Below are 23,258 nucleotides of genomic sequence, written 5' to 3'. Positions count from 1 at the left end.
GATCGTATATTTAAGATTCATTCCTATATATATATATATTTCTTGAGAGGCGTTCTTCCTGGATTTCATCATGTTATATGAGAATTTATCTACTCATTGAAGCAAGCAAAGCCTTTAAGGTGTGTGGGTTAAAAGATGGAACCAAAGACTGGGTTCTCGTTTGACAACTTGCTGCAAAGAATGGAGGCAATTTTTTCTGAGGATTTTTTTTATTTATTTATTTATTTTGGAATCGATGCATATTGGACAATCACAATTCAGGTGCAGTGGAATTCCTGCTGATTTACAAACTGGTCCAAGATCCTCTGGCAACAAAGAAACAGCAAGCAAGAGGGCACCGTTGAAATTATTATTCTCTGTAAAATTGGGAGTAAGCTTGTAAGGCAATGAAATGAGGCATTGGACTGATTGTTGGAGCTTTAGAAGAGCATTCCAAGACAAAAAGCTATTCATTGTTTGTGGGGACATGCTTCATGCCTCAGTGGCGAACCGTAGGAATAAAAATCTTTGCATTGATCTTCAAGGAAGATGGAATGGATTGCAGCGTTTGTTGCTTAGCATGGATGGATGTTGATGTGCGTGGATTGGATTTGTGCTCTTTTTATTATTATTATTTATTTATTGTTTTTCTTAAAAAAAAAAAAAAAAAAAAACAAGACAGCTTCAATGTCCTTATAAAGAGGGTCACTTATCTGCTTGCTGCTGTTGTGTGCAAAACTTGGACTATTCAGAAAAGAAAGTACTTCCCATGCACAGCACAAGATGCCAAAAGCCACAAGAACTGCGTATTTCCAGTGATTTTCTTCATCTTCATCTTCTTCTTCTTCTTCTTTTTTCCTCTTCCATTTCTTGAGTTTGCTACCACCAAAAATGGGCATAGAATATAACTCCAAAGCTGATCAGGTCCATTGCGTGGGTACACGTCTGTCAATAAGATATGAGTATGAGACCTGTTTCAATCTCACCTAATCTACTTTCAACGAGAAAGTCCCACATTACATAATATAATGGTTACAAATCTGAGCCATTCTTCTAACATTAATGGACCCAAATTTTAAATTAATTAGTTTCCTAAAAGCCTCAATGTAAAACCATCCAGAATTTAAATTGATGAAATTAAAAAAGTTGAATTGTTTATTATATTTTGTGTAGAACTTTGAAAAAATTATAATAATTATATGAAATGAGATGAGATGAGATGATTTATGTAGTTTTATATAACTAAACCAGCTCCCTTGAACAGGTTTGGCAATCAAGACAAAACACAAAATTTTCATCTCATCTTATCATTACACTTTTTTCAAATCTTTATACAAAATATAATAAATAATTTAATTTTTTTAAATAATAATTTAATTTTTTTAAATTTTAAAATAATAATAATATTAAAAAATAATATTTTAAATTTTCGTTTAAAATAAAAAATCCTATCTCACTCTCCAAATCCGTTTCTTTCAACCTCTGCAACCTCCACTTTCAAAGCAGCATAGCCTTTAGGACTTCAATTGCGAAATCAATTCTGATACGTAAACTTTTTGTACTTCAAAGGGAGAAGCGTCTTGGAAATTGCAAAGTGTTTGATGGCTTGAAAAATGATAAAGTTATTACTAAATAATATTATTTTAAATTTAATTTTGACTTTTATTTCTAATTTGATGTATTTAAATATTATTATATTTAAATTATCTATAAGTTGTGAATGGACGGTTAACCTATCACTATCATTCTAATGAGTATTTGATTGTTAGAGAGTAAAATATGCTTATATTGAATCAACTAAATTTTAAATATTTAAAATTTAATTATAGTGACTTTTAAAAAATTTTTCAAATTTAAAAATTACTGTACATACATTAAATATATATTTTATTAATTATTTCTCACTTTCTTTTTATCACATATTTTATCACAATTGATATATTAATTTAATAAGAATATAATTATTAATTAATATATAATAGGTAAAATAGTAAAATATAATAAAATAAAATAAATTAATAATTAAAAAAATTAAATATTTTTGAAATTATTAGTTATTCATTACTATATAATGAATAAATGTAAAATCTAATGTGGAGATTTGATGTGAATAACTAAAACTAAATTTATCTTATATTATTTTATTATTATATAATAAAAAAATAATTATTCCAATGTAGATATTTATGTGAATGGAATAGTTAAAAATCAAATTTATCTTATATTCATAAAAAATGTTTTTTAATTTTGATTAATCCAATGAGAGTGCTCTTAAAAGGTTTAACTACAAACTCTTTCAAAAGTGAAAAATTGACAAATACATACACTTTTTACAGTATATTTTATAATCATATTTTAAAATAAAAAATATTATTGTAAAATATTATATAAAAGTAACACTATTTTATATTATGAAAAATATTATGTGTATCATTACTCTTCCAAAAGACGGCTAAAGTCGAAAATATTTGAGGCTTTTCATGGTAATTAAAATTGAAGGAGAATTATAATCAAAACCTAAAATAATTGGCAAGACAAGGCTAATGAATTAAAGGATAGAACTTTGATCGTGTTTTATTTTATTTATTAAAATAACATTGCTTCACGAAAAGTGTGTACAAAGTAACTTATCAAAAAAAAAAAAAAAAAAGAAGGTGTGTACAAAGTAAATGGACATGTCGGCGGCCACCCTACTCCTTTTATGCCAAAAACCAAAGAGAACTAAAGGAGAAGAAAGTAAATAAAATGTTAAAATAATAATAAAAAAAAAGTCTTCCTTTTCATGCCGCTCAAAATGCATGTTTTCCATGTAAAAATTTAAAGGAGGTTGTTGGTCATTTGTCACCCAACACGTCTGTCAAAGATCTACTCTGGGCTTGACAACCCACTGCCTTTCCAACTCAATATCAAAATCAACAACAAAAATGTCAACTTTTTCTCATTGTAAGCGAAGACTTTTCCAGCTGCTTTTGCTACTCGATCCTTCTTTTTCCGAACACAAAATCTGAGCTTGTTCTGTTGTATCACCTTTTTCTTCGCGTCTTTATTCCGATCCCCCTATTCACCCTCCCCTCGAATCCTATCCACTCACACAGTCTTCTTCTCCTAGATTGGCATTAATTGAAACACGGGAAAAAATTGTTGAAAAGAACATCCCATTAACAACAATTGTAGAACTTGTTTTCTTTCAAGCAGTGGCATAAACAATAACAGCGTATTTACGGCCAAAATATATTCTGGGTTGTATTATAGACCCGATTTATATACTTGGATATTTCCAAAATGTCGGATTTGCTCATGTGCTTCCCAGGTGGTCACTAAAAACCCAGATCGCTAGCAAGCAATCTATGTCAAGTTACTGATCAGTGTAGCACTTGCAGGGGATATATAAAGGAGGGATCGCGATAAACGCATGTGATTTTTGGATGGGCGAGTAACATGGAAGGAAGTATAGATCGACCCTATGGGCAGCCAGCTAACCACACCACATTTAAATAAGCCAATTTATGGACCCACATAATTTTGGTTCGTTATTCAAGCACACGATATGGATATACATGATATGTTTAAACACCAAAAATTAAGAAAGAAAGGATCAAAAGCTCTAATAACTTGAAGGAGCAATATGCAAATTTCATCCCTACCTTTTCTGCACCAAAGCAAAACACAAAGAGAAGAAAAAAATTTTAAAATAGGAAAACCAAAGCCTTCATTTCTCTATTGTGCCATCATCTTTCTCCTCGTTTTCTTTTTCTTGCCTGCAACTCTCCTCCTGAAACTCAGATCCTTGCTTTGGTGTCTCCAAGGCCCTCTTCTCCTGCTCCTCGGCCTCCTCCACATCCCTCTCCCTCGACAACCCACCATTCTTTGCGTTCCTCTCCGCCCTCACCTTCAAAGCCTCCAACAACTCCCTCACTGCCTTTACCTTATCCCTCCGGTTCTTGATCAAGACCTCGCTAACATCCGCCGGAGTCATATCGGCCTTGTCAACGACACCCTCCAATTCCTGCAAGACCGCACCATCCAAATCAACCTCATCAAACCCTAAGTAATTCTTCAAAAGTATCTTCAACGCCGGAAATGAGCAATAGCTCATGAATATGTGCATATCCATCCTCCCACTCCTCAGCAATGCCGGGTCAAGCTTCTCAATGTGGTTCGTGGTGAACACGAAAATCCTCTCGCTCCCACAGCAAGACCATAACCCGTCCGTAAAATTTAACAACCCCGAGAGCGTAATCGTATTATTCCCACCATCGTCACCCGAGCCACACCCCCACCTCGGATTTCACCCATGTCACTGTAAGTACCGCTTCTCGCGGACGAACTAGTACTAGTAGCATTCTTCCTGTTCGTCAAACTTAGAGAGCAATCTATGTCCTCGATGACAATTATGGACTTGGAGCTCGTCTTCATCAGCAGCTTCCTCAGCTCCGAGTTGGTATGCACCTCGGTCAGCTCTAAGTCGTATATGTCGTAACCCAGATAATTTGCTATGGCTGCGATCATGCTTGATTTCCCTGTCCCGGGGACCATAGAGTAGGTACCCTCTTTTCCATGCTCGCCCGGTCTTCTGGTAGAATCCTTGACCGTTGGCGAAGTCTATGAGATCCTCCATAATCTCCTGCTTCTTTATTGGGTCCATGGCTAAGGTCTCAAATGTGCTTGGATGCTTAAACGGTACAGACTCCCACGGGTGTCCCCTCGAGTCCAAGGAACCGCCTCTCGAGTTCGTGTACAAAAGACGGTCTTGGTTCTTTCTTCGTATATCGTTGGCCTTTTCCATTATGTAATCCAGATACGAATCAAGAACCAGCGTTTTGTCGCGCTTCGTGAGTCGGAGAGTGAAGCCTCGTTTCTCTTCTGGTAAAGGACGCCATGAGAAGGTTTGAGCTTGCCTTTGCGTGACGACGTGTTCCCAGAGAACGGTGACGCCGTTGTAGGTGTCGACGATGCTGTCATTGTTGGAGAGGCCAAAGGTGATGGCGCTGGAGTTTAGGGCACGGGTGAGGCTGAGGCGGCTACCGGTGATGGAGACGGAGGAGCTGAGGTAGAGCTGGACGGCGTTGTAGAGCTCGTTGGTGTTGACTCCGTCGATCTCGGTGATGTCGAAGTAGCAGTAGGAGGAGAACCAATGGAAAATCCTGTTGAAGAGCTTGACAGTGGCGAACCGGAGTTCGGGTGGGAAGACTACTTGGAGGAGGCTTTGGCAGAAGGCCAAAACGCCCAGAAGGGATGCCAAGGAGGTCCAATACTCTTTCATTCTTCCTATGATATAATTTTGAGTTGGTGTAAAGGAAGAAAGGTGCCGACTCTGTATGCTTGAGAAATGAGAGATGGGCAATAGTATGGTAGGTGTTGTATTCTGAGGAGAAAGCCTGAGAGTTCTTCTAGGTTTAGAAAATAACGGGTCTTGCTCAAATTTATAGAGAGAGTCGAAGAAACTAGCTAGTGGGGTTTCGAAATTCTTCTTGGGGGCCCTGCAGGAACTGGGAAAATTTGTGGAGGAGAGCGAGAAAGACCTAAAGGGACGGGAATAAAGCGAAGGTTAAAAAGGCCGAACGGCTTTGGACTTTGGAGGATTAGCTGGCCAATGGAGGGGATACAAGTACAAGGAGAGAAGTTAGAACAGCCGAGGAAGAACAAAAAAACAAATAGGGTTTTTGGAGTTTTGAGTTGTGAAGAGATCAGGGACGGGCCTATTGGGTTGGGTTGGACTTGAGTGATGTACAGAGAGTTTTGTTGGAGTATTTCCAGTGCATTATTATGGAGGATTTGAATAAGTTGTTTGCTGCTGCAAAGGACAGGGGACTGTGAAACGAGAGAGATGATATTTCAAGATCTTGGAATAGGACAATAATGTAGGTTAAAAAAGGAGGGTTACTGTGAGCTGCAGACCGGAAACATTATACTCCAACCAAAACCACTCGAGTGAAAATAGGTACAAAAACAGTGTCAACAATCTTAAGAACCTGACAGGGATTTGTCATGTGAGTTTGCAGGATTTAAATGCAAGAAAATCATTTACCACCAACTTAATAAAACAGACAAATGACAGATGAGAAAAACAAAAACGGTGAGAACATATAGCATATAGATGGAATGTATCAAGTGCCCATCATTTGATCCTTACCTCTGACTAACTGAGGATTTCTACAAAATGAAGATTTCTGCAGAAATTGAACCTTATCATTTGTTGGCAATTGCTAAAATATCGCCAAAGATATTTGGATCAGTCAAGAAAATCTTTGGAGGATTTATTTTTTTTTGAACTAATCTTTGGAAGATTTATGGAATGATGTCATACCAATCAACGTTTATTACGGTTTGGAAGATTTTTGTTATAATTTTGAGAATTTTACCTATCCATTGTTCGAGGTGTAAAGCTGGATCGAAGAACTTTCCCAAAAGATTTTACTGGGCCTGTCTTAACCCAAATTGCTAGGTGTCCAGCTCTTATGGGTATTAGGTGCAGACCCCCATGCAGTATTGATAGGTTTGTTATGATGGTCTCTGTGTACAAAGGTCTGTCTTCCTAGCCTGTCTGAGACGTCCGAAGCCAGACCATTTAATTACCTTATTTTTACTATTAATTTATCCCAAGACAAATCCTCTTTAAGGTAGTTTTATAAAGGGGGCAGGTATTTATGATGATGATTTAAATTTTAATAAAGAGTCACAACCACTACAGCATTCAATAAAGATGCTATTGCCATGAATTTCTTTTATACCAAAAAAAAAACAGAGAGAGATAGGAATAGATCATGAAAATGATAGACCCACGTGCTGCACACTTGCGTGGGCTGAACTCTCTAATTTAATAAAGGATTGGTCAGAGCTATTATTTAGGTCAGATTTTGGCAGTCCAAATATGCATAATCGGTCAGTACATTTTATCTTAAATAAATACAGGAAAGGCTTTTTTTCCATGAATCAGCTCAAAAAAAAAATATGATTTTTTTTAATCTGATTCTATAAAGAAAAGGGTTAAAAGATATATCCCAGAAGAAGAGACATGATAAGTATCAATCTCTATTCTCTCGTCGGTTTTTGTATGTATATACTTCTGTTCTGTTCTGTTCTGTCTGTCTAGTTACAAAGAAGCGACTATTTAAGGGGAGAGAGAGAGAGAGAGCTCCAAGGCTCGTTGTCCCAAGCCTGATGTGTGCATTTACTTATCAAATCTAACCCCACAAAAAATTTGTAAGGATGGGTTTAATATTTTGAACAGATGTTTCGAGTAAGAGAGAATCCTTTTGGGTTTGCTTTTCTGACTCTTTTTTTCTCTGCACAGTTTGGAGATCACCCAAAAACAAGAACCCCGAACGTCCTTACAAGTAAGACTAAACCACTACGTAAAAGCAAACCCTTTAGTATATTTGATTCTTCTCTCTCTCTCTCTCTCTCTCTCTCTCTCTCTCTCTCTCTCTGTGAACTCTTCCAGTATGGCCGTACAATTTTTCACCCTCATGTAAGCCAAATAGATGGTCACCAATCACCATATAATTAAGCGTCCTTCCGAGGTGCGACACATATCTCAGACGATGAGCCGTACAAATCCACTGCCCAGCTCCAGGTAATTAACCAAACAGTAGTCACGATAAAAAAAAATAAATGAACTGGGTCCTGCCTTGCATGCTGACAGACAACTTGGTCCTTTTCTTCTTCCTAACACCGCAATTTTAAAAAGATAAATAAATGTAACGATTTCAAGAGTTATTTCAAAATAAACCTCTGCTTAAGTATTATTAACCTTGTTATAATATTACAGAACTATTGGAAGCATCACCCTGATTAAAATTCCTCAATGCCTGTTGGATTTTCTTAATGAGAAAGATTCACCAGTTATAATATCTTAATTTTGATATGCTTGTAATAATATATCTTTATTAATGCAAGTTATTTTCCTGAAAAAAAATATATATTACAGAACTAGCGATTGGGCATTAGAGGGGGGTGTATCTTCTTTCTAGTGTTTTGTAAGATCATTATAATTAAAAAAAAATTATACTCACCAATCCAACACCACAACCTATTAAGTAGTGTTAGAGAAAAAAAATTAGTATATTAAACAGATGTGTAACGTCTTAGAATAACTCTTATAATTAATATATTATATACAGTTAGATCGGGTGCTCATCATAGGGGAGATTTGGGCAAAACCTAAGAATATGTATTTTTAACTCTTGTTTGAATATTGACACTTTATATAGTCCAACTTATTGAATAATAATTTCATATTATCTCTAAACAAGATCTTTAGTATGTTTATAAAAAATAAATAATTTTTTCTTTTAGAATTAGTTTTAATAAAATGAGTTAGATCTATAAATTTCTTCTTGATATTAGAGCCTACTACAAGACGAATGTGGGCCCATACTATTTATTTATTGACAATGACAAAAAAAAAAAAATATTGACTTACACGTGAGGAAAGATATTAAGAAATAATCTCACATTACCTATAAACAAAGTCTTTAATATATTTACATAAACTCTATAGGCAACTGGCCTGCGACCCCGCCGCGACATCGCGGTTGACGTGGCATTATTTTTTTTAAAAAAATAACAGAAACAGTTCTCGAAATCTCATCCCCACGAACATAGCAACCATTCATCTTCGATCCATCGAAACCCCCATCCCCACGAACACAGCAGCCATCATCCTCTCCCCATCGTCTTCGTCTTCTCCCAAGCGACCCCCATCCCATTGTCTTCGAGAGCTGAACTAGTTGAACAGGGGCAGAACTGGGCAGTTGAAGCGCATCAATAAGAATTAACTTAGCTTAATGTGCTACTATGGACTGGGCAATTGAACAAGGACCGAATCTGGAGACAAAGAGCCATCATCGAAGCTTGCTATGGAAACGCCCCCTTATGAAAACACGAATACACATATCTAGAAAAAGTTATAAACTGTTTAAGAAAAATCATGAATCTCTTTTCATTTACTTCTATATGTTTTATCTGCAATCAAAAAAGATATTCACACAAAATTAGGGCTTAAATCGAGATCCGAAGTTATAAATTTCCATTCGCATTTATTTTCATCTGTTTTTCTCAACAACCAAACACCCAGAGAGAGAGATTGTGACGAGAGTCCATGGAGCCCGATGGAACTTGCGAGTGTGAGCAGGGGATAGGACGAAGAGAAGAGACTCAAAACCATCGTGGGTTCGACTATGACGTGGAGAAGACAAAGAGAGGTCTACGACAGGTAATCGTGGGATGGAGAAGAAGAAGATTGAGAAAATAGAAAGAGAAAATGGGGGTGAAATGAAGATAGAGAGAGGTACGTGGCTTTCTTGAATTCGAAAAATAATCGTGGGGATAGAGGAAGAAGAATATGGAGAAACTATAGATTGGAAATGGGGTGGAGATCAGAGCACTTTCTGTCTTCGAAACAACAAGAGAAATCGAAATGGAGATGCGAAATAGGAATGGAGACTGGAGCCCCTTCTGTTTTCAATTTTTGCGAAACGAGGTCGTTTTCATTTTAACCACGTCGAATGCGATATCGTGGCGAGGACACAAGTCGGTTGTCTATAGTATTTTTGATATATTTACAAAGAATAAAGAATAATTTCTTATAAAATCGATTTAAATAAAATAAATTAGGTTCATCAATATCTTCACAGCTACCCCATCCATCCATGACATGCAGAACATTAATCCTAGAAGCTGGAAACATATGGATGGGAAGCGATCGAGACTCAGTGTCAAACAAAGGGAAAGATAAAACATAAACGTCTTCCGACTTTCAATCAAATGATACAGATTTTCACATAATTGGAAAAACCTATCCCCATGACAGGCTATAGCCTATAAGAATAGACTAGAGCCTATAGCCTGTCAGATAGACTGACAGGTACTGCTCAATAATTTTCCCGAAAGAAACTTAACTTTATCTTCATCATCGTATGCGCCAGCATTTCAAGATTCCGAAGCACCGCTGAGTCCAAGAACTAGTTCATTTATTTATTTATTTTTAGAAAAAATCTATTTTACCTCTTTAATTTGATATTTCTATTTAACACTTAATTAAAATTTATTTTTTTATTTTATTTTTTTTAAAGAAATAGTTTTAAATATATTAGTATATTTTTTTTATTTTTTAAATATATTTAAATATATTAAAAAAATATAAAAAAAAAAATTTATATTAGACGATATGCCCAACTGTCAGGCGGCATAGTAGCCGCCCCCTTATTCTTAATATATAAAACCAAATTTAATTTATGTACTTGCCAAAGAAGTGATTTTTAACCCAGAAGAACAGAGGTGTCGACGATGTTTGAGCGCTGATTTCAACCATTTCTTTTATTCAGGAAACAGTTTATAATTCTAAAGTAAATCCCACAACCGCAAGCAAAATGTTCTTTTTTATTAGTATCGGATTTGCTCCGAGTCCCCGCGTATCAATGATGCAATGCTCCACTTGGGCTTCTTTCGGGAGTGAGATCATCCGGTAATTTTATGAATAATAATAAGATATTTATAAATAATTGTGAGATAATTTAAGTTAAATATTTTTAAAATTTTGAAAAATATTGAATAAAATAAAATTAAAATATTGTTAAAATATTGTTTGACAATATTAATTTTATTTTGAGATTTGAAAAAATTGAATTATTTTTTATTTTTTAACTAAAATTTTAAAAAAATTATAATGATTATTTTTAAAAAGTTATAATGATTAGTTTAAAAATTTTATATTTAAATTATATTTGAAAAGAATGAATGAGATGATACAAGAATTTTGAAATTAACTCAATTTCCAAACAAGCCCGGGACTCGACGATTATAAAAAATTCCAACTTTTTCACATTTTTTATTTAAAAAAAAAAAAAAGCTTTCTAACTTCTTTGTATTTGGGGTTGTTAAGTCAAATGTAAAAAATTAAATCTACCATTTTTTTTTCAATTTAGATTTTTAAGATAAATATCGTATCAAAAGTACAAATCAGATATTATATATGGACAATGTAGGGTGACTATTAAATGTACCCACCAAATGTGTACATTAGTACAAATGAGTTGTTTTATTTTTCTTTAATAATTTTTTTTAATGTCCTTAACTATTAAGAAAAAAATTAAAAAAAACAAAAATTCACTAATAGTCATTTATTTAATTATTACAAAAATAAAAAAATAAAATGAAAATATATAAATGGGCAGATTTGATAGATATATTTAGTAGTATACTATCATTTTCTAATATATATATATAAAAGTTGTATAATTGGACAAACCGACCTACAACTCGTTGGATTTAGATCTTTATGATTGAGGAGAGGGCACTGTTGGGGTTCTGTTCTAACAACCGAATAACGATAACTAAGAACATGTCACATGGTGGTCCTTTTATCCTACGGCTCAAGCCCAATGTTGTAGCTGGATGGACACAAATTGCACGTGCATGTAAGCCATTGAATATTGTTAAGAATAAAACTATCATGCCTCTCCACTTTGACCGTTTCATTTGATCACTGATTAATTTTTTATTTATTTAATAATTAAGAAAGTAATTTTAAGTATATTGATATATTTTTTTTAAATATTTAAATGTATTAAAAAAATATAAAAAAAAAATCACTAGACAGTACGCCCAATAATAAGAGTGGAGCGACATAGTAACCCCACTGTATTGTCAAAGGTTAGCATGTAGCCATCTATTCCAGGTCAAAAAAAAAAAAAAAGAGAAAAATGATGGTAAAATTACAAGAAGTTTGTTTTAAATAATGAAAATATTAAAACGGGTCGGATTGAGACGCAAATACTTGATACATTTATCTGGTAACACCAAACATCATTTGCAGTTGGAAATTTGAGCCGCTTAATTACTCTTACATCATTGATAGATATATGGTTTGGTTCTCAGGATGCTGTCATGATATTTCAAGCTGAGATCGTAAATTACCTCATATAGTAAGCAGAAAACTAGGTGAAATTTTATTCTTTTTTCAGTAAATTACTTCGTTGCAAGTTGTTGGATACAGTACTGAAATATGACCAAGTTACGACTTTCTTGTCCGTGCTAGCTGTTTTTAAGAATATATCGACGTTGTTCATTTTGTCCATTGAGAAAGCCACTTGGGTCCAATCCACGTGTGAGCTTAGACAAGTTAACAGCCAGTCCTTCCATTGGAATCAGGCTCATCCCTCTTCCCATTTCCCCGGTGAAGATAGAATTTCTCACTGTTTTTGTATCGTTTCCTATCTTTTTCTTTGGTCTAATGAGGAAAAGACCTTTCCTTATTTTCTTTGGTCCAATGAGCAAAGGACTTCACCAATTACAGATTAAGTGGCACTTCAGCCTTTCTACGGACCAATGGGCAGCAGCACCTAACATGCCAGATTTGCACTTATCCGAAACAGAACAAATATGTAGCCATCGTTGTGTTGTATATTATGCACACAGCGATTTGCCCTAGTGTCCCATCATAAGTACTTGCAGTCTAGTTTTTTTCATTCATATTTCAGTCTTGCTAATGTCTTTTCGGTATATGTATATATAATTATGATTTTTGTTGTCATTGAAGAATCTCTAGCAAGGTTATGGCTACATAGCATGTATCTTAAGGGGTCCAGAAGCGCCATGAACTGAAACACTAGCATTATTGGGGCAAAAAACTTCAAAGGATAAATCAAACTCTCCAGTATATGTCATGCCCCACAAAGCCAACACACACATCCTGAGTTGCATGTACTTTCATGAATATAGGAATGGAGGAGTGGTCAGAAATTTCGGGTCTATAGTTTAAACTTGCTACACTCGTACCCCACCCAAGTTCTCCTGAAAATATCCTTAGTGGACTCATTTGTATTCAAGACCCACCTCAACTCATTTAAACTTATCTTATCTCATCATTACAACTTTTTCAAATTTTCACACAAAATATAATAAAAAATTCAATTTTTTCAAATCTCAAAACAACTTTCCCAAATTCTCACACAAAATACAATATTCAACTTTTATTCTACCATTCACAAACCATCTTAATCCATCTCTAAATCCAAACCACTCTTATTTAGGACTTTTTTTTGTTCATGCCAATTATACGTGCTTACATTAAATTAGCCTCAGGTTGAAACCCAGAAATTGAGTTGCTTGAAAGATTTGGATTTTCCCTTTCCTTAAAAGGGTTGAGTTCCAACTTGGCGGATCTTGTCGTTGAAAGGACTAATAGCATAATGATACTGCGAAGGCAAAATTAATAGACCTCTTACGATTGTAATTACCGATTAAAGAAGCTTAATGCGGTAGGTTGAAGCGACGCGTACACTGCTTTTCATACAACTCCGTTATATATTAGGCAGAATTGTGTCCAAACATGTCCACTCAGAAGTCAAAAAACACGGTGTACCATGAGAAGAAGATTAATCATTACATGGAATTTCTATACGAACCAATGTGATTTTATAAGAACCTCTGCAGTGGCGACGGTTGATGTATATTAATCAATGGCAATGATGAGAAAACCGACAGATACATACATGAGAAAAACGGGATAGAGTGCGAGGGCTTTTCTCCGAGGGTTCACTGCTGAACTCATGAAAGGATATGCAGCCCAGGAGCTCCACGCTAACGTCACACTTACCACAATCACTTTCAACATTACATTGTCCTTCAACATACAGATTACGGCTCCAACGTCCAGCGGGAACAGGCAATAACCCAGCAAACTCAGACTTTGGAAGAAGATTATATGTCCACCCTGAAAAAAAAAATAGAATGTAAAATACTCGGCCAAACTAAAAGACTTGTGTACAAATCTTTTTATTTGTCCTTTTCATTTTTCGTAACCATTACGTTAAAGGAAGGAAAATATACAGGTTTTTGCATCTCAGAAACTCAATCATATAATAGATTTCAAGAAACTTGATGTCTTTAACAGGAAGGAGACTGGTACCTAAACCAAAAGTTAATGCTAGCGAGTTTGAAAGAGAGAAAAATACCAGTAGAAGTACATTCAATGTCAGAATTACAGCACCAGCAGCAAGTAGCGCAAATGCAACCGCAAAAACTTCAGACTGGAGATTACAGAAAATAATTTTAGTAGTGAGCCAACTACACTTAATTAATTGGATTGAACAAAATAAATAAATTGGCACAGTACCATGAAGGAAAGAGAACAGAGCCTCAAAAAGATAGTAAAAGTGACAATCATTTCCTAATCTCGTCCTGTTGATATCTGCATCATCTCATGCATTCATTTCTGGTTCTTAGAATCTTAAGTAGATTTTTTTATTCCTTATTTATCTTTTTGACAAGTAAGCTCTTTCATACATTAGAGTACCACAAAATATCAAAACCAAGGTGTTGAGACGTTAATCAAATAATTAATAGTATGAGTTGTAATGCCCTAAGGAAGGCCCAAGCCACATCTGAGCCTATACTCTAAAAGGACTAACCAATGATACAATTGGAACCCCATTAGAACTATTATAAAGAGCAAGAACTTCTCATTCCCAAACGATGTGAGATTCCACACACCACCTAACCTTATCACTTAGTATGGGGTATCGCATGAGTACTAAGAAGAAAGCCACCAAGAATAATAATATATAAAAGATTATATAACAACATCCAAATGCCAAGTATCAAGCTAGCAACTACTTCAAATATAAGCAAGTTACTTTGAAAGAATAGAAAACTACTTGGTCAAAGGTTCGTGGGATTTTAAACTGGAAGAACGGGAATACCCAAAAGAATATTTCGTTTGAAACTCAACTTTATGCATAAAGGGAATACCCAAAAGAATATTTCGTTTGAAACTCAACTTTATGCATAAAAAGCTTGTAAGAAGGTCAGTTTAGTCTACATGACCTCAATCACCAAAGACACAACATTGAACAACATAAGCAGATTAGTGACCTTTTCTTTAATTGGCCCTAGGTGTCGGAAAAAGATCTTAACTAATCTCAGGGATGCACAAGCCCTCAACAAAGAGTTTTCAGTAAAAGCACCTCAGCTAATTCAAGAAAAACTCTCCCAGTCTGATGATCTCTACAAATTATTTGCACCTATGGGTTCGAACCGTAGATTTGGAAAGAGCATACCACCAAGACTAAAGGGAGGTTTGGATAGTGAGTTGTGATAAAAGTTGAAAGTTGAATAAAATATTGTTAGAATATTATCTTTTAATATTCTTATTGTTTTGAGATTTGAAAAAGTTGAATTATTTATTTTATTTTGTGTAGAAATTTGAAAAAGTTGTAATGATTAGATGAGATGAGTTAAAATGCTTTTTGTATCCAAACCTCCCCTAAAGCTCTAGGCACTTGAGCCAATTCCCGGGGTTTAGACTAGTGATTGTTAATAAGTAAGAAAATGATACTCCCACGGACAAAGTGTGCCAACACTTTGTACCGATTAGTTTTTTTTTCTTAAAACATTTGTGTGTGTTTATTTTTTAAATAATAACACAGATGATTTGAAAAAAAAAAAAAAAAAAAAAACAGAATACACTATTTGGTACCAATTTTGGTACCAAATGTCGGTGGGAGTGCACTCCCCTAATAAGTTAGCTCCAATACTGACCTTAGATCTACTATTAAAGCAGCAGCCTCTGTTGTTGATGAATATTAAAAAAAAAGCTGGTAATTTAGTAGTTGATGCCCCAAGGGGCCTTGTGTATCAAGTATTGTTCTTAACTGTTTATATGATAGAGGATGTACCTTGCAATTCCCATCCCCTTCTCTCCTTAGTCCTTTTTATTTTCTGGAGGAGAAACACTGTTATTTGGTCAAAAGATCGTTAGCAAAGGATTGTTAGGTATTTACTTTGATCCAAAATCTCTAATTCTCATTATGCCAGCAAACTGAAGCCTTGTGCATGATTACTAGTAAATTTGAATAGGCCATGGTAAATTCCTTACAGATATACATAAGTAAATTCCTTATAGATCACATTCCCCAAATCTTCAAAGTCCTTCACATCTAGTTTGATATTAAAAAAAGGCCCTTTCGTGATAACAGTTTTGAGCATCACATTATAAAGCAGATTGCCGCGAGGACATATCATTGACCCAAGATCGACCTAAAGCTCAAGTCAACATTTACCTTCTTCCTCAACATTGATATATATTCTTTATATCCCTAGTCATTTTTATGGCTCCTCAAACCTTATCTCATATCTCAAGTTGTTAATCTGCCATGCCCTTGTTTAGGGGTGTAAGGAGTTTGGTCCGGACCGGAAAAACCGACCAGATTGGACTAGACCGAACTCCAGACCGGTTGGTCTCGATCCCATAAATTGTGGACCGAAAAAATCCAGTCCAACCCCAGGTCTATAAATTTTGGACCGGACTGAACCGAGCTCCTATATATATTTAAAAACTATTTTTAGTAATTTAATATATTATTTTTATATAGTAATTATATAAGTTAATGATGTCATTTTTATCTAATTTATTATCATTGACCATATAAATTTTTTTAATGGGTTAGTTACATAATCTACATCAATAATTCACTTAATTTTAATTTAGTAATTTAAATAAATTTTTTTATTAATTTATTTGAAAAAAAGAAGAAAAAAAATAAAAAATAATTGGGCTGGACTGGTATCTAGCGATCCGGTCCCTATGGATGTTCGGTCCGGCGAAAATGTTGGACCAAAAAATTTCGGCTCATCACCCCCCAGACTGAACCAGACCGATTTACAACCCTACTCTTGTTTTGCTGCGAGTGACTCAAGAAAAGTGAACCATTGGCCGACCAAACAAACAACATTAACAGCCTTAGCAGTCACATATTGTAATGACCCAAGGGAAGTCCAAGCCAAATCTGGACCTGCACACTCCAAAAGACTAGTTAAGGTTACAATTGGAATTTGTTAGAATCATTACAAATTGATAGAAATTCTCCCTTCTTAATAATGTGGGATCTCATAGACTCATTCACCACTCTTATACTCAATTCAGATATTACAATGCCCCCTTAAATGCCAAGCAGCAGGCCGCGGGGATAGCTTGGAGACGTCGGCCTCCAAGAGCCGAAACTCCATCGTCGTTAGGTGGGTCTCAACACCCACCACCGACAATGGACCAGGGGTTGCCGTCAGAGGGAGCGGGCATTTCGTTGACATCTGGGGTGCCGGAATCATTGGCAGCACTCTAAGAAACAGAGGAGAAAGGTGCGATGGAGGTCGAAGGAGATTGCCGAGGTGTTCAATCATCGGGACTTGCACAGACAGGCGCGACGGAGGTCTCCGATGTCTCTCTGACATCATTGCAGCAGTTTAGTCCACTGGGGAGTGACGCTTCAGGGGAGATGGACGCGGATCCAGTCTCGGGACCTGCACAGTTGGGTGCGACGGAGGTCGCCGATGCCCCTGCAGCGTCGGGGAATGCACAGAACACGCCGCCGACCACTGGCGAATGTTCAGGTGCAGTTCAGGCAATGCCCATGGCGGCGGAAGTGGCTGAGAGGGCTCTGGAGGCTATGGAGGTCCAAAAATTTGGGCTTTTTGAGAAAATTTTGGAGGATGGGGAGGTGGATGAGGGGTATAACACTCGGGAGTTGTGGTTAGTGGATATGGAAGGGGGGATTGATAGGGGTACTGGGTCATCTTCAATGGTGTTGAAGGAGGCTGACTCTATGGTTCAACCAGTGGATCAGCTTATGGGCAGCGGCATTGAGGGTGATAAGGATGAGTTGGAAAGTCCAATCCCGTTACGCATTATTTCTCCGAAGCCAATGTACAATATAATAGAAGATTGGCTGTTAAAAAAAGTAGAGGAAGTTCAAGAGTGTGTGGGAATCTCGTTTGCTGGGTATGAAGATCAGTTTAAGGCCCTTTTGATTGCGATGGAGGCAGGGAGACCTACAGCTCTGAAATCAGCAGTGAAACGGGACCGGGAGTTGAAACGTCTCAAATGCTCTATTAATTACGATAACAAGGAGGGAAGTGTGGGGAGGGAGAGGTTGAAGGGTAAGGGGTCTTCGTTATTTAATGAAGCCTAAAATTCTTTCTTGGAATGTAAGGGGGATCAATGACGTGAATAAACGTCTCCGTATTAGATCCCTCATTTGTATTTGGAAGGGTGACATTGTATGTCTTCAAGAGACTAAGTTGTGTGGTGTTGATAGATACATAATTCGTAACTTGTGGGGCTGTTCCTTTGTGGGGTGGTGTTTTTTAGCTTCATTGGGGGCTTTGGGAGATGTGTTGGTAATGTGGGATAAACGAGTGGTGGAGATGGTAGAGGATTGCATGGGGGCAGTCACAATGGTTGTATCTTTTAGGAACATTGCGGATGGGTGGATGTGGGCATTAACGGGTGTGTATGGGCCTAATATAGATAGAGATAGAAGCTTTTTGTGGGGCAGGTCTTCAATCCTTATGGAATTTTCCCTGGGTTTTTTGCGGAGATTTTAATATTGTTCGGTTCCCTAGTGAGAGGGCAAGGGCCTCTATGTCATCAGGGGTAATGGAAGCCTTCTCAGAGTTGATCTTTGATTTGAATCTTGTGGATCTTCTGTTGGTTGGGGGGGCCTACACTTGGTCCAATAGCCAAGGGGGGTCCTGGCTGGACAGATTTCTAGTCTCCTCTTCTTGGGAGACGCACTTTCCGGATCTACGTCAGGAAAGGCTGCCACGTGTTTGCTCCAATCATTTTCCAATTTTGCTTGATTGTGGTGGAATTCGTGGGGGTAGACATTCCTTCAAATTTGAGAATATGTGGTTGGAAGTGGAAGGATTTGCGGACAAGGTAAGGGCTTGGTGGGACAATTATTCTTTTGAGGGTACCCCTAGTTTCATAGTGGCGGGTAAACTTAAAGCCCTCAAGTATGACTTGAAGAAGTGGAACGAAGAAGAATTTAGACATAGGGAAGTGCAGAAAAATATCCTTTGGGATGAGTTGCAGGCTTTGGAGGAAGGGGTAGTTAATGTGGATTCTTTATTACGGAAGAAAGTGGTGGTAAACGAAATTGAGAAAGTTTTGTTGTTGGAAGAAATATCTTGGAGGCAAAAATCAAGGGCAATTTGGTTGAAGGAGGGGGATAAATGTACTAAGTTTTTTACAAGGTGGCTAACTCACATAGGCGCCACAATGTTATTGAAGTACTCCATTCCGGTTCAAATTTGTTACATTCTTCCGAAGAAATCCAAGACCACATAGTGCAGTATTATGAGGATCTCCTTGCTGAAAAAGAAGAATGACGTCCCAAACTAGATGGTTTACCCTTTGCTCAGCTGGATTTGGATGTAGCAGGTTGGTTGGAGAGGCCGTTTGATGAAGAGGAGGTGCATCTCGTGGTGAAAAGTATGTGCAGAGACAAAGCACCGGGTCCGGATGGCTTCTCTATGGCTTTCTTTCAAGAGAGTTGGGACATAGTGAAGGAGGAAGTGATGCAGATTTTTCATGCTTTTCATACTAGTCAAAAGTTTGAAAAGTCACTAAACGCCACTTTCATTGCTCTCATTCCGAAAATAGTCGGTGCATATGAATTGAAAGATTTCTGAGCCTATTAGTTTGGTAAGTGGGATATATAAAATCATATCAAAGGTGTTAGCTAATCGTATGAGTTTGGTCATGGACAAACTCATTTCCAAACCTCAAAATGCATTTGTAAGGGGTCGGCAAATTCTGGATTCAGTTTTGATAGCAAATGAGTGCTTGGACAGTCGGTTGAGAGAGGGCATCCCAGAGGTCCTTTGCAAGCTCGACATGGAGAAAGCTTATGACCATGTGTGTTGGGATTTTCTCCTTTATATGCTTAGACGATGTGGTTTCGGGGATAGATGGTGTGAATGGATTAAACATTGCGTCTCAACCGCTCGGTTCTCGGTACTAGTCAATGGAAGTCCTTGTGGTTTTTTTCATTCTTCCAGGGGTTTGAGACAAGGGGATCCGATATCCCCATTCCGTTTTGTTATTGTAATGGAGGCATTGAGTCGTATGGTGGAGGCAGCTGTAAGGGGGGATTTCTTGCTGGTTTTTCAGTGGGAAGCAATAGTAATACCAGCTCCATTTCTCATTTACTTTTTGCAAATGATACGCTCATTTTTTGTGATGCTGTTAGTGGCTAGATTCAAGCTTTAAGGGCAGTTTTGTTGTGTTTTGAAGCTGTTTCAGGACTCAAGGTGAACTTGGGGAAGTCGGAGTTGGTTTCGGTGGGAGAGGTGAACAATATAGCCTCTTTAGCGGAGTTACTAGGTTGCAAAATTGCCTCTCTCCCTATGAAATATCTTGGTCTCCCCTTGGGGGCGTCTTTCAAAGCAAGGAGCATTTGGGATGGAGTGGTAGAGAAGGTTGAGCAACGACTTTCAGGATGGAAGCGGCTATATCTATCGAAAGGGAAGAGATTAACCCTTATCAAAAGTACTCTTTCCAACCTTCCCACTTACTATCTTTCTCTATTTCCATTACCGGTGGGTGTGGCAAACCGGTTAGAAAAGTTGTTTAGAGCTTTTTTGCGGGGTGGATTGGGGGAGGAATCCAAACTTCACCTTGTGAGTTGGCAAAGGGTGAGCTGTCCATTGGCGAATGGGGGGTTAGGGGTGCGAAATGTGTGTGTTTTCAACAAAGCACTCTTAGAGAAGTGGTTGTAGAGGTATCATATGGAAGAGAATTCGCTGTGGAGAGAGGTTATTGATCATAAGTATGGTTGTGTGTGGGGGGGATGGTGTTCTAAAGAGGGTAGGGGGTCTTACGGAGTAAGCCTGTGGAAATTCATAAGGAAGGGGTGGAATACCTTTTAAAAACATCTTAAGTTTGAGGTGGGTGATGGAACACGTATCCGCTTTTGGTTCGATGTATGGAGTGGGGAGAGCCCTCTTTGTTTGGCTTTCCCATTTGTTTTTAATTTGGCTGGAAATCAGCAAGCCCCAGTTTCATAAGTTCTATGTCGTGCCAATGGGATGGTCACTTAGAATATCACTTTTACAAAAAATGTTTAGGACTGGGAACTAGAAGAGCTGGTAGATTTTTACAGCTACTTGTATTCAACAAAGCTAGGGGCCAATGGGGGAGACCGTATGTTGTGGAGTCACACGAGGAAAGAAAAGTTTACTGTTAAATCTTTCTACAAGGTTTTGACAGCCCTACAGCCCACTTTCTTTCCTTGGAAGAGTATATGGAAGGTATCAGTGCCTTCTAAAGTTGCTTTCTTTACTTGGACAGCTGCTCTTGAGAAGATCTTGATGGTTGACAATTTAAGAAAACGAGGTATGATGATCACGGAGTGGTGCTACATGTGTAAAAAGAGTGGGGAATCGGTAGATCACTTGCTCTTACATTGTGAGGTGGCTGGGGAGCTTTGGGCTGGTATTCTTAGTAGAGTTGGGCTAAGTTGGGCTATGCCCAAGAGTGTGGTGGATTTATTAGCATGCTAGAACAGACCTCATAGTAGTGTCCAACTAGCAGCCGTGTGGCGGATGATTCCTTTGTGCTTAATGTGGTATTTATGGTTGGAAAGGAATGACAGGTGCTTTAATAACAAGGAGCGTGCAATGGGGGAAATCTGGAACTTTTTTGTATTCTCTATTTTCCAGTGGTTTTCTGCTATTGTATTGAAGGGAGGGACTGTTCACGAGTTTTTATCTTCTTTCTAGTCTACTAGAATGTAATTAGGTGCCTCACTTAGTATATTTCCTGTGTACTTGGGCTTCGCCTAATCTCATTCACATCAATAAAGATTATTACTTATAAAAAAAAAAATTATAAATGAGACAACTCAAGTCCTACACTTTCAGTTGAGATTGGCTCTGTTACCATTTGTGCTTATACTCAAAAGACTAGTTATGTTTACCAAAAAAATCATTTGGAATCACTTTAAACAGCTAACTTCTCCTTCCTAGGCAATGTAGAATTCAGCCTCCTATTCTCAATCCAAGGTTTTATAAACTTATATATATGTCATAAACTACTAGCACGCAAAAGATTGAATTCCACAAGCACAAACCTACACGAACTTAAACAAATAGTTATATTAAGTTACATTAGTTTATATGGGCCGAGCCAAAACTTTCGTGAGGCTTATTAAAGCTCTGTCCGTTTAACGAACAAACTCAACTCAAGTCGCATTTCCAAGTTCTTCCAAAGCCCTACTGCGACGCCTAAATTTACAGTTATAAATGCATGGGAAAGCTTAATTCCCACATAACATTCAAGCCTCAACAACAATTAATAATTAAGCTCAAAACTACATATAAAAACCAAATCCATCCATCAACTTCATTATGTTGCCTCGTTTTCCTTCAAAACATATAATTAAGAAAAAATTAACCGACGTTTCAATCACGTAGCATTATCGAGTCTTGAATCTGAGCCAACTACATCATGCTCGGAAACTACATTAAACCCAAAAAAGGAAAAGAAGGAAAGGAGCAGACCTTCTTGACGGAAGCAGACCACGAGAGAGCTAGACCCAAGAAGACAATGAAGAAAAAGGGGCCCCAGAGATCCCAATCCCGCAACGCCTTTCCGGGGTCCTCCCTATACGGGTTGGGGAACACCACCAGCTTCAGATTGCTCACGATCCTCGACAGATCCCGCTTCACCGTGTCCCATACCGGTTCCGTAAGCGTGTTAGGAACCGGACCGAACCCGCTCGCTCCGATACTGGGGGTGGCGGAGGAGCAGGTGCGGGGACAGATGGCACCTTCTGGTTGGAAGAGGGTAGTGGTGGCAGTGGTGGGAGATTGGACTGTATGAATGGAGACGAGGAGACAACGGGGATGGAGGCGCGTGGGGGGCTGGGCGGCCGGGCAGGGAGGACAGTGGCGGGGCCGGATTGGACACTGGCGTTGATGAGGCTCTCGATCTCGTCGATGTCCGATTGGGAGGACTGGTGGAGAGGTACGGTGTCGCTGTGCGACATCTTTTCTTTTTCTTTCTAATCTTCCCGGGAGAGTGAAGGAATCTTATTGGCTTTGCGTGTACGCGGGTGCGGATCTGAGTACTGACGGCAAGGGCTGAGTGTAGATATTAAAAAAATTATCGAAAATAATTATAATTACAAAATCAACAATAATCTAATTTTTATAGATTAATATTATTTATTTTTATAAATAAAATATTTTGTGGAGTGCGAAAAAAGTAGAACAATTTCTTGAAATAAATTTAAAAAAATGATGGGTAAGTGGCTATGTCTGGTTTTATGCCATGCATGCAACCTGAAATCTCTTTTTCTTAATTTGCTCCTCTAAATTTAGAAAAAGTTCTTTAATTTCTTCTAAGAGATACATAATCCATTTCCAATTAATATATATTTTGTGATGAACACCTGAGTTGTCATGACTGAAGTCGTGCAGCCTCCTATCATGAT

General features: G+C 37.4%; 2 protein-coding genes and 1 long non-coding RNA gene across 3 annotated transcripts; 1 reads left to right on the top strand and 2 right to left on the bottom strand.

Moving 5' to 3' along the window:
• The first annotated feature begins 1,366 nt into the window (after nucleotides 1–1,366).
• LOC121261029 lies at nucleotides 1,367–21,292 on the top strand. Its single transcript, XR_005939815.1, has 3 exons — nucleotides 1,367–1,410; nucleotides 15,287–15,290; nucleotides 21,175–21,292. It is a non-coding gene; the product is annotated as an uncharacterized LOC121261029 (long non-coding RNA).
• Nucleotides 3,469–5,739, bottom strand: LOC121261026 (AAA-ATPase At5g57480-like). Its single transcript, XM_041163160.1, is given in 3 exon segments — nucleotides 3,469–4,251; nucleotides 4,254–4,510; nucleotides 4,512–5,739. Coding segments are annotated over 3 exon segments (1,551 nt in total). The 5' UTR covers nucleotides 5,243–5,739; the 3' UTR covers nucleotides 3,469–3,688.
• On the bottom strand, nucleotides 13,268–22,907 carry LOC121261028 (protein YIP4b-like). Its single transcript, XM_041163162.1, is given in 4 exon segments — nucleotides 13,268–13,696; nucleotides 13,938–14,012; nucleotides 22,324–22,550; nucleotides 22,553–22,907. Coding segments are annotated over 4 exon segments (822 nt in total). The 5' UTR covers nucleotides 22,812–22,907; the 3' UTR covers nucleotides 13,268–13,435.
• Between the last annotated feature and the right edge of the window lie 351 nt (nucleotides 22,908–23,258).

Source organism: Juglans microcarpa x Juglans regia, chromosome 4D (assembly GCF_004785595.1).
Source record: "Juglans microcarpa x Juglans regia isolate MS1-56 chromosome 4D, Jm3101_v1.0, whole genome shotgun sequence".
In the NCBI taxonomy this organism is placed as follows: Eukaryota; Viridiplantae; Streptophyta; class Magnoliopsida; order Fagales; family Juglandaceae; genus Juglans; species Juglans microcarpa x Juglans regia.
The sequence above is the reverse complement of the archived record's forward strand: the minus strand, read 5'-3'. Positions and strand labels throughout refer to the sequence as shown.